General features: G+C 40.8%; 1 protein-coding gene across 1 annotated transcript in view; it reads left to right on the top strand.

Annotated features, from left to right (window-relative positions):
* CTNNA1 (catenin alpha 1) overlaps nt 1-12,094 on the top strand; it is a 183,954-nt gene that overhangs the window by 128,533 nt on the left and 43,327 nt on the right. The window contains exon 10 of the mRNA XM_074960709.1: nt 9,325-9,417. Within this exon, the coding sequence (XP_074816810.1) occupies nt 9,325-9,417 (93 nt within the window). The remainder of the gene's footprint in view (nt 1-9,324; nt 9,418-12,094) is intronic.

The following is a 12,094-nucleotide window of genomic DNA, read 5'->3' on the forward strand; positions in this document are numbered from 1 at the left end:
TTTTAATTCTTCATGTATAAGTTACCAACAATAGCTTAATGCAGTTGGCGCGTACCTGAATTTTAATCTTATTAATCGCTTGCAGTGTTGGAGTTGAGACAAGTAATGTAATCAGTTTCATTTGTAGAAGGAATTCCTACAGTAAGTATTACTTTCTCTGTCCCTTTTTTCAGAAGTGCAGTTTACTTACATTAAGTTTGATAGGATTTGTAAGCCACAGGTGCTCTGCATCACTGAAAATTGGCCCAATTACATAACTATAGGCACCACATTTAAAATTTTTGGCTTAAGTCCATAAACTTAATAATCTTTGCTTGCTATTCATAGGTGGTGAGAGAGAGAGCGTGTTCTGGTATCCAATTCACCTGATCTAGTAGCCACAATACATAGAAAGGTTTTATTGGTGAAAGTGATGTCTGAAAGACTGCCTCTAGTAAAACACTGATTTTTTGAATTCTTGTATGCAATCCTTCCTACATTATGAAATGTGTCCTAAATTACATTAACCAGCCCCCATGTACCATAGAAATATTAAGCAGTTGAGCGGGCAATAATGGCAGTGGAGAGAAAAGATTGACATCCCAGCCAAGTACAAGTAACTGGCTTAAAGTTCCAACACAAGGAACTACTGAAAAAGGACCATAAGGTGTGTTCATAGCTAAGACTAGGTAAGGTAGGTACATGATAAAATGTTGGCGGTCTCACCTGGCTGTAGACAGAAAGGATCATAGCATTTTTAATCTTCATGACTACCTGCACTTTTGACCCATTTCCTGTCAGAATCTGTCATATGGAAAGATGTATAGACTGCAGCACTTGGGACTTCCTGGCATAGCCAAAGTAGACTCAAGTGTTGAGGGCCATAGAGACCATTCTAAATATGTAAGCCAAAGCACGCATACTGAAGCACTTTGAAAAAGATTTAAAACAAGTGAAAGTAGAAGTCATTTTCTTTTGACAGAAAATCTGTAGAGCACAGATGTGATCTGAAATGAAATACTGCTTTCTGCACTGGCTCCCCAGACCAGTTCATTTTGTTATAGCCAAAATAGTTCAGTGTATTGACCTATTATTCTATGAAGGTTCATATACAATGCTAATTACCATACTATCTGATTGTTTTTCAGTAGTGCATTAAGGCAACATGACTAAACATCTCATGTGTTTTCTCATACTCTCCTCATGAGAAGCCTGTCCTTTTGAAGTGTTTCCTTTAGGTAGGATTTTAGGTTTGGGTTTTTTTTAAATAGATATCTGTATTTGTTAAAAGTAAGGTCAAAGAAATGTGGCTTGCACTTCAAGTGGAAGATAGTGGTTTGTGATGGAGCTTAGTTCCTTGGGGTGTTGATTCCACTATCTGGGACCAGTCACCAAGAGAGTCCTGTGTCCTGCACAGATAAACTTTATTGTAGAGTTCTGTTGTGCCAGAGAGCTGTGGTTATTGACCAGTCTTCATCCTGGAGTTTAGGCAGTTGTTTACATGCCCTGGACCCAGGCCATGGAGCATCTTGAAGGTAAGGACTGAGACTTTTTGAACTTGATTTGAAATTCTATTGGAAAACGGTGTAGAGAGCAGAAGATAGGGTCAGTATGCTTGTGGTTCCCTATGTTGCTGCAGTGTTTTGTGCTGGTTAGAGTTTCTAAAGTCTGAAGGCTTCGTGCTCAGGTATATCACATTGCTGTACTCAGCTGAGCAATGGGGAAGATGTGAATAACTGAGGGCAGGTCATCCACCACCACGAAGGAACGGAGTCTCCTAGCGAATGGCGATGATAGCAGCATGTTTATGTGAGAGCTTAGAAGTACTCTCTGATTTCTAGCTGATGCTAAACTATGGACTGAATTAACCAATTGTGGGTGTATACGTTCATCAAAGGAGACTGCAGACTCTTCAAAATACTTTCCTCTGTCCTCCAGCATCATTTCTGTTTTGCTCAGGTTCAGCTTCAGCCAGCTGCTGTTCATTTGTGAACTGATCTTGTCCAGTCATTGGGCCATCTTGGTGGCAGTGGTGTGTTCATATGTGGTAAAGGATAATTAGAGCTTTGCATGTTGTTGGTTTCTTGGTTCCATGTCATTTGACCTCTTCACTTAGTAGGTGCTGAATAGGACCAGAGAGAGAATTGATCTTTGTGGGACTCGTGAGAGGGGTTTAGTGGTGGTGCAGTTTCCATCACCACTCACTTGATGTGCCTCTCCAGGAAGGACTCAAACCATTTTAATACATTATCCTGGACTCCTCTGAGACAACAGTATCTCGTGATCAGTGGTGTTAGATGCTGCAGAGAGGTCCAGGAGGATGAGAATGGATGTCTGCCCTCTTATCAGTTGACAGGAGGAGATCTGAGAGCCTCACTAAAACAGTTTCATTTCCATATCCTGGTTTGAGTCTGGATTGTGCTAGGTCGAGAATGTTAGTTTCAGTAGGTGAGCTTATAATTGGCCCGTGTCTAGCCTCTCTATGAGCTTGCTCAGGAATGGGGAGACTTGATGCATGGTGGTTGGCCAGAACGGATATATCCCTGGTCAGTTTCTTCTAGTTGATTGGGCTCTTGCATGTGAAAAAGAGAGGAAGGGAAGATTCCTTTTCTGAATGATGTGCTGGCTCTATTGCGCAGGAGTGGCACCAATTCATGACTTTCTCTCACAAGGTCAAGAAGTACAGGGTCAGAGTCACAAGTCTTAGGCTGAAATTCCTGAAGAGTGTCCAGAACTTCTTGATGAGTGAATGTAATGAAATCTGGGAATGCAGGTGGGCTGTTGGCGTGTATAGGTAGAGCAGATCCATGCTGTCTGAGAATACGTGTGATCTCAGCAAGTAGGAGGTTCTTTCTTGCATGTGGTGCTCAGTTCTGATGCAGGTTGCAGATGCTCAAGAATGAAGCAGTTTACCACCCTAAGTAGCCCCTTGGGGCAGGTTTTGGCAGCTTCAGTGGAGGAAAATAGGAAGGTTCTTTTGGCCTGTAATAGTCTCTGTGTAGGCTTTGAGGATGAAATATCTAATTCCTGTCTGTATTAGCTTATTTTTTTGCTGTCAGCATTCGAGTTTCTTTCCCTGTTTTCAACTGCTGCAGGTGTCAGAAAAACGATCTATGTGGGCAATGGGGAGGAACAGTGGACCATTGAGTCCAGCGTGTGCTGATGGCCAAGGTTAGCCATACAATGATGATGATTCACCAGGTCCTCCGTTCCTTGTCCTGTGGGTATAGGGCTGCTATCTTTTAGTCTGCTTTGGAATTTGTTGAAATCAGTGAGTCTTCGTGGTTGAATCAGGATCACTGGTCTTTCCTTTGATCCATTAATCATAGCCCAGGAGCTGGAAGGTCTCTGGCCCTGCCTTGTTAAGGAAATTTCCTCACTCCATGGCTGAGCTCACATGACAATTACGCTCCACTGAAGAAAGAAATTCTTTCAGTATGGGGGAGGCTTATCAGTGTAAGACACTGAGCTTTCATAGGAGCTGGACCTAGACTATGAAACTCAATACCTGAAGAAATAATCGCCACAAGCCTGGTCGTGTTCAGAGCTAAAGGAAAAACTCTTCAACTTTTCTTTCCCTTGATAAATTGTACACATACAAACGCAACTGATAAATGAGTAAAGTTATCTCCTACAGGCTTGGAAGAAAGGGTGGAGTTTTAATTTTAAATACTAAGGAGGTGATTGAGTATTACATTGATAGGGGGCATGTGAGTACCCAGGGCTCTGATTTCATTGTTTCCCTGTTTTTGCATTTCTGTCACCTGCCCAATTAACTTTCTCTTAAAGGCAATCAAGAACCTTTTTAAACTTTGACTCCAGCCTTTTGAAGCCTGAAAACGTTTTGCCTACCAATTTTTATCCCTTGTTTATAATGAAGCTTGAAATTACAATTGCTCTTGTTTTTGCACCAGCATAGTCAAGTGTGCACAGCCCTAAGAATAGCATTTATTTTAGCTTTAGACCAGAGTTCCACTCAGTGTACCTTTTGACTAGTTTTTTCTGTGTGATTGGCTGATTTAAAAAAATCATCATGACCCTAAATGTGTAATAGGCTAGTAACTGTTTCTTGGCTTCAGCTCTTAAAATGTAAATTCTCAAAGGGATCCACTGTGGAACTTTGTCCCCTTTGCAACTTATTGTATGATGTGTAAACTAATTATGGTATGTAAACTAAGGTAAACTGAGGATGGTGTGTTGGGGATGGATTCTGTTAACATTTGTGAACAATGCAGGAAAATTCTAATTGAAATGAATGTTTCGTTTTGGATTTTCAAGTACCACGCCCTCTTCATTTTTTTTTTTTTCAGTATGGGGGAGGGAAACCTGCTCTTGACCGTTAAATTAGAAAAGACCTGGGGGGAAATGGAGCAGGGGGAGCTAAAGAGTTAAAAGTAGCACTTTTTTTACTCTTCTTGTTGACAAGAGTTAAGGCATGGCTACACTTGCAGAAGTAGAGAGCTTTGAGTTAAACCAGCCTTCATAGAGCGTAGTAGGGAAAGCGCTGCAGTCTGTCCACACAGACAGCTTCAAGCGCACTGGCGTGGCCACATTTGCAGCACTTGCATTGGGAGCGGTGCATTATGGGCAGCTATCCCAGCATGCAAGTGACTGCAGCGTGCTTTTCAAATGAGGGGGGTGGGGTGGAGTGTGACAGGGAATGTGTTGTGTGTATGTGGGGGGAGAGATAATGGGTTTTGGGGGCGCTGGGAGCATGTCCGCATACTATCTTGTAAGTTCAGACAGCAGCAGACCCCCCCCCCCCCCCCGTCTGTCTGTCTCTCTCACACTCCACTCACACTCCACACACACACCATTCCATAGTAATGGTTGCTTTGTCTCGGAGCAGATAAGCTGCCAGCTGTCAGAAACGGAGCTTTGAAAGGGCATATCCGCATTCCTGCAACGATTCCAAAAAATGAGAAGAGTGGCCACTTGACTAAAGGGGATTATGGGACCTTACTGGAGGCCGATCAGAGCACAGTAATGCAACACCTCGTTCACACTGACACCAGGGCGTTGCAGTCGAGGCGCATCAAATGTTATTCCACTCGCCAAGGTGGAGTACCAGAAGCGCTCTAGCTGCGGAGTTAGAGCGCTGTACGTGCCTTGCCAGTGTGGACGGGTAGTGAGCTAGTGTGCCCAGGGCTGCTTTAGTGCGCTGTAACTCGCAACTGTAGCCAAGCCCTTAGTGTGCTCATGCTTTCTCTGACTTTTTATTTTTCCTCAGTCCATTCCAGTATAGGAATAGTTCTTTCAAAATTTTAGGGCTTAGCTACACTTGCGAGTTACAGCGCATTAAAGGAGCCCTGGGCACACTAGCTCACTACCCATCCACACTGGCAAGGCATGTAGAGCGCACTGACTCTGCAGCTGGTCCGCTCCTCGTACTCAACCTCAGCAAATGGAATAACATTTTGTGCGTCCCCACTGGAGTGCCGCGGCGTCAGTGTGGACGCCCTGGTCTGTTAGTTTGCTCTGATCGGCCTCCAGAAGTGTCCCACAATGCCTGTTCTAGCCACTCTGGTCATTACTTTGAACTCTACTGCCCTGCCTTCAGTGATGAGTTGTATCTGCAAGTCCTTCAAACCTAGGATGAAGGAGCAGCGTGATATCTAAGAGCGCTCCTAATGGATATGAGCAACGCATCTCGAAGAACACCAGTTATGGAAAAGGTAACGGTCTTAGATTTGGTTTTAAAGGAGACTTAGTAACTAGCTGTATTTAATAGACTTTTATGACCCCCTACTTTATCCTTATATATTACTTTATCCTCACACAATCATTTTGAGGTCTTCTCCTTCTGTTACAGATGGAGGGCTAAAGTATAAAGACAGTAACTTGTCCAAGGTAAGATAGGAACTCTGGCAGAGCCAAGAACAAAACCTAGTTCTTTGGGGTGTCACTCCATTGCCGTAACTACAAGACTGTCCTTCCTCTCAACTGCTATGTGGTCTTTGGGAATATCTGCCACAATACACCTAAGAAATATTGAAGAATTTTAAATGCACATTATAGTGCAGTTTCCTTCTTGATTAGGAGCTTAGTACATCATTTACAAAATTGAGGTTTTTGTCAACCATTGTGCAAATCATTTGAAACCATATTCTTGGGTTACATGTTGCAATGGAATTTCATATATTCTGTAGTTACTTGCAGTCCCGGCAGGATAGTTATCAAGGAAGGATTACCAGCATCAAGGAGATAAGGGGAAGAAATGAATATACAATACAAAATAAATTTCTTAAAATATCACTAAGCATCGGATTTTTAATTTGATTTCCTTTTTTGCATTCAGGTTGGATACACTGTTCTTAATTCAGCAAGTTGTGATTGGAGAAGCCAGTCTCTCCCACATCTGGCTGTTGTATGCCACTCTCCAGGCAGTTCTGTACAGCTTCCATTCAGTATCCACTTGTGTGTGTGGTGCTAGTGTGCCATGGGGGCTCTGGGGTCCTGTTCACTACTGAGAATCTGGTCATTTAATTAGGTACAGATTTAGAAGCTGAATCACATTAAAATGTAGCCCGTCGGCAATATTGCCAATCCAGTGAAGGCCCTAAAAATCTTGGGATTAATAAAAAAAAATTTCAATTACAAAGAATACACTGGGGGCTCTTCTTATTTGCCTTTGCGTTCTAAATCTTTAGGGTTCAAGACTTTCTCCACAACCACGAGGGCAAGAAGCTTTTTTTTTTTTTTAATGAAAGCGGAGATTCTCACAATTATAGAACTCTGCAAACTGGTGCTTAAAGAAAAATGTATCAAATCATGACAAACAGTAAAAACACAAGAGTTGGACACATTGTGTAGAGTTTACATTGACCAGTGGTCACTAATTTCAGCATGTGCTAGGGATAATAGACTCCCTAGTAACTCTGGAAATTGACTGTGTAAAAATGACGACTCTTTACTTCAATTTGTCAACTGTGAGCATTCAAAGTCACAGCCACTCATTTTAGTGACAAAAGTAAAAATTGTACTGTGTATTTTTTTTACTATCATTAGCTTGCTACCAACACAGCTAACACTGAGTGATTCTGTTCCATTTTATGCATCAACAGAATTGTTTGTTCAGCAGTTGTCTTATCTTCATTGGGTTTTGATAGGTACAATACCTAGGGGTCTAAATGGCCACCAGAATCTTCTTTGCTGATGATATGCAAGATGGAAAAGAGCTCAGGTTGATGCTCAGATTCTTAGTACGCAGGCATGGTAGTTTAGGGAGAAGATCCTTATGTACAAAACTGAACATAGTTTGATAGGGAGAGGAAAAACATTGAACCATACCAAGTCATTTTTCAGAGCAAAACAGCAGTTTAAGGGATTTTTCAGTGTGCTGTTTTCACACTCAGTGCAGCCCAATAAAAATGAGCTTTTGCTAAATCAAAAACTTTTTATGCCCCTTTGAAACTATGCAGTCCATAAAAAGCACTGTCCCACCTGGCAGTCCGCTGAAGATTTACTCTGTCACTCTTAGCTCAATTTTAAGATGTAAATTTTTTTCTATGAAAACTAATTAAACTAAATAAAAGCTATAAGGCTAACACACCAGTGATATTACTAAAAGCCGATAGAACCTGAACTCTAGTTTTGGAAAGAGCAACTTTATTACATTATCATTTTTCTTGTACATTTATGCACTTGGATGAATAATAATCTAAGATTATTCCACCACCATTGTGTACTCAGCCATTTAGAATTTGAAATGTACCGCTGATCTGGAGACTGTTTGATCTTCTATCATTATCACTCAATTAGGAACTGAGGGTGTGGGGTGAGAAGTTTCTGCATCATGAATTTACTTTGAGCTGTAGCATCACTAATGGAAGTGGCAAGACTCTTCACTTAGGTTTATTGATATGTGATTATTATCTGTTGTCGCTGCTGCAGGAATGTTTTCTAGATGCGGTAAAGACTATGGTAAAGGAAGTGAATGAAAGATATTGAAAAAAGTAATATCTGGCTGTAGTTTCCTGTTAACTTTATCTAAAATCTTATGTATGAATAGGTAGTATACTTCAATTAAATAAGATAACTACCCCACATTTTCTCTAAAAATGTGTTTGGTTAGATATATGGTGCATTTATTGGCTTTACTTGAACATAACTTAAGTTATCGCCTTTGAGATTCAGTCACTACTTTGGGCAGGTGCCTTTTGCCATTTCTAGTAGGATGGTACACAATGTTTATCTTAGTTCAGTTGTCTTTGTGCTATTTTTACATCTTTCTAGGCTCAAATGTAACTGTATTGGAGCTCAAAATAAGCTTGTCGTTCACCCGTCAAATAAGGAACATAATTCAACTTTAGATTTTCCTCCCCTGAGAGCAGCTCCAATATGCAGAATACCTTCCATTGCTAAAAAACCAAAATAAAAATATTCTGTGCCTCTTCTCTTCCACCCCCCCCCTTCTTCCTCCCCCATCCCCCCCGCACCCAAAAGGTCTTTGTTTCAAGATGGCCCACTTAAAGAGAAACTGTCAGGTTTTAGGCTAAAAATTTGATCTACTGTTTTAGCATCACAAGACTCCATGCAAATCTTGGGGAATAGTAGGTGCTCTTGAGCTCTGTCTGCACCAGTAAATACTGTCTTGCATAGATCTCGTAACTTCGGTCAGTGATTTTCTCTGCACTGTGGTGGTGGGGGACGTTTCCCAGAATCCTGCAGTTTTAAGGGAGGTCAAATTGTTAAGCTAAACTGAAATGTGTTTTGTGCAATAATAGCTAATTACGTTTCCATATACAGTAGCTAAGGCACTTTCCATGCAAAGGTACTCTTTTTTTTTTTTTTTTTTTTTTAAAGTAGATTAAGCTTCACGGTACTACTGCAGTTGTGCACTATATGTGTATGTTGTATATTCAAACATTTTGACTTTATATGCTCCAGCATTTTCATGTGGTGATTGTTCAGGGAAGAGGGTTTAGGTAATAAGTACTATAAGGCTTAACTCTCAGATGGTCAGCAATTTGTTCATTCCTACATTTTTAAAATATAGTTGGCTTACTGCTTTTTCATTCTGATGTAGTTTATAAGTAGGAATGGGCATTTAACTGTGACTTCAAGTATCATTAATGGTGCCCTTGTGGCAACCTCTCAGATGAGTAAGTGGGAGCACTGATGACAGCCTTTCTTATTTGAATGACTATTTTATGATCTGCTGGCTTGTGACAAAACAGATGTTGCTGGTGATTGCAAAGCTGTATTAGATTGAGTTTCAAGAACTAGGAGAGCATTTCTTGAAGGCTTCTTGATCACAGAACAAAGAGGCTGTAATTTTTGCATGTTACAACAGAAATAAAAACTGCTTTTCTAAAAAGTTTTTTTTCTCTCTCTCCAATATAGGTTGCCAACTTGGCCTGTTCCATCTCAAACAATGAAGAAGGTGTGAAACTAGTTCGCATGTCAGCAAGCCAGCTTGAAACTCTCTGTCCTCAGGTAATTTGCAAGCTTGAATATTTCATAGGTGTACATGGGAGGAGGGAATATCTGAAGCAGTGGAAGTGGACTGGATATTGAAGGATGAACAACTGGGACAGGAACTTCCCTAAAAACATGTGTCAGAAGAGTTGGCTGGTGATTTTAGGCTATCTGATTAGCCTACTACTACATCTACTAGTACATAATATGTGACCCACTAGATTCAAATAGTTATGTCTAGACAAACTGCTAGACGGTAACTAGTGAAGATATATAGTATATATGCGTGCTCATGTTGCAGAAGAATGTGGTATGAAGAAAGTACAATTGCATCTATCAAAATGAGTAGGTTTAAGATATGACCATAATATGAAATGCTAAATACTTTACATGCCCTTTACTAAGTTGCTGTAAAATGATCTTGTCCAAGTAGTAGAACGCATAAACTTATTAAAGATCCTCTTTGATAGGGAGAAAAAAAGATAGATCAAACCAATCAAACTTTTGGTTAAGATCACTTTTTTTTTTTTTTGATTCACAGTTCTTTATTGCAACCAGGAAAGCAGTAAAGCACTAGGCTGTCCTATTTAATCACCTAAGTTTTGATGTCATAAATACCTATGACTAGGTAGCAGGAGTGAACCACAGACATTTGGTGCTTGTCAATGCTCATGATCGCTTAAAGGAAGGCCAGTGACAAATTCAGAGATCTGAAGTACAGAAATAAACCATTACAAGAGGATAAGGAAATATATATTTTAAAAATATAATGTCCTGTTCATCCATTGTTAAACGTGGAAAAATTGCATATGGATAAAGAACTCTGTCAGCTTAATACAGTGTTCTCCAAACTGGGGCGTGCCCTCCTAGAGGCGCATGAAGGAATGTCAGATGGGGCCCAGGCCAGCCCCCACGGGTGCAGGGAGGGAGAGGCACTCAGCCCCCAGCCACAGCCCCGGTCCCAACTCCGCTCCTGGCCCCAGCTGGAGCCCCGGCTCCATTCCTCACCTCAGCTCTCGGCCCCAGTCATCGCTCTGCTCCCAGCCCCGGCTCCCAACTGCAGTTTCAGGGGTGGGGGGGTTGGCATGGACAGGTTCCATTGGGGTAAGGGGAGGGTGATGGAAAAAGTTGGGGGACCACTGGCTTACTATATGGGCTCAGAGGCTCTCAGTCTGGCAGTTTGGCTACATTAAAAGCAAGAAGATACTTTTCTTGTTTGTAGGAAGCTTTTAAGTGAACTAAAAGTTGCTAAATCTGGACAAATTGGCAAAAATAAGTCTTCCTAATGACTTTTCAGTCATAGATATAGATTAACATGTTCCCTTCCAATGCACGAGTCTCCAGTTAACCGGTGCCACATTTAAAGCCTGGGGAGGCCAGTTGCAATATTGACAACTCTCTATTGGTTCAGGAAGAAACACTAGGACAATCATAACATTAGGTCAGCTGAATTCCCCTGCACTATACTTAGAGTATATTACATCTTTGTAAACGACATTGAAACTTACATTAAGAGCTAGTTTATGTATAAAAAATGGAGCATTCCGAAGCACACCAATGGGGTGGAAGACCTGGTGAACAGTGTGAGCTTCCTTCCTGAAAAATTACCTTTTGAACTCATCTGGATGTTCTTCGTAGTGTGAGGATGTATATTATCGAAAGTCTTCTCCTAATGTGTTAACACAATTCTGATTTCTCAAGACCAGCATCACAAAACTTCCATGTACTCTACCACGTTCAAACAAGCTTTTATATGTGTGTGAGATAGTGAAAATAAAGACAAATTCATGACGGGTGTAAAGTTGGTGAAGGAACCGAAGCCTTAATCACAGAAATTACATATTGCACTAAAAACCAAATGTATAATACATTCTTCAGAAAGATGTTGGAAGAGGAAGGAGCACATCATGGAATATTCTTAAATACTCCTGTACATAATCAGTGCTGATTATAAAGTTGTTTCTATCCATTTGCATCTGAAATGGATGAGACCAAAATGGAATGTAAGAAAGGACAACTTGCTGTAAAAATGGGAATTCTTTAAATGTAGATTATCTAGGATAAATGAATAGAAAGTTTTTCTTAATTTCCACTGTGTTTACATCTGAAACTTCAGGCCTCAGAACTAGTGTGCATTTTAAAGATATTTTTTTGGTTTAGAGGTTGTAAAATTACAAAGTTAGTGAGGACTTTGAGGCAACAAGCAAATAATTTACACATTCTGTAGAACTAATCTCCAGGGCTTTGGGGAGAGGCGATAGGAGAGAGTCTGACTAAGGGCTGAATCAGCAGAGTGCTGTATCTTGGAACTCCAGTACCTAAAAGTTTAAAAACTTGGAGACTTTGAGGAGCAGAGAGATTTTTGTAATGTTACTAACTCAACCCACACATTCTGGGATAAATGTTTTCTGCCCTCTCCAAGCCTTTAAATAGGTTGTAAACTTACTATTGGGGAGAATGGCAAGCACTTCACACAAGAGTTGCTTTGATACTTGGAAGTTTAAAAGACTTGTTTTTTAATAACTTAGCTCTTAAACAGTTATACTAATCTTTGGGTTGGCAAACCTCTTAACTCTTCCCCCCCCCCCCCCACCTTGCAAGTTCTTCCACCCCATGACACTGATACCACTAGCTTTCCTGCAATCTAATATTTTCACTTCTTTCTGGAAACTCCCATAGCCCACCTCCTGACATC

This window comes from Natator depressus, chromosome 8 (assembly GCF_965152275.1).
Source record: "Natator depressus isolate rNatDep1 chromosome 8, rNatDep2.hap1, whole genome shotgun sequence".
NCBI classification, from domain to species: domain Eukaryota; kingdom Metazoa; phylum Chordata; order Testudines; family Cheloniidae; genus Natator; species Natator depressus.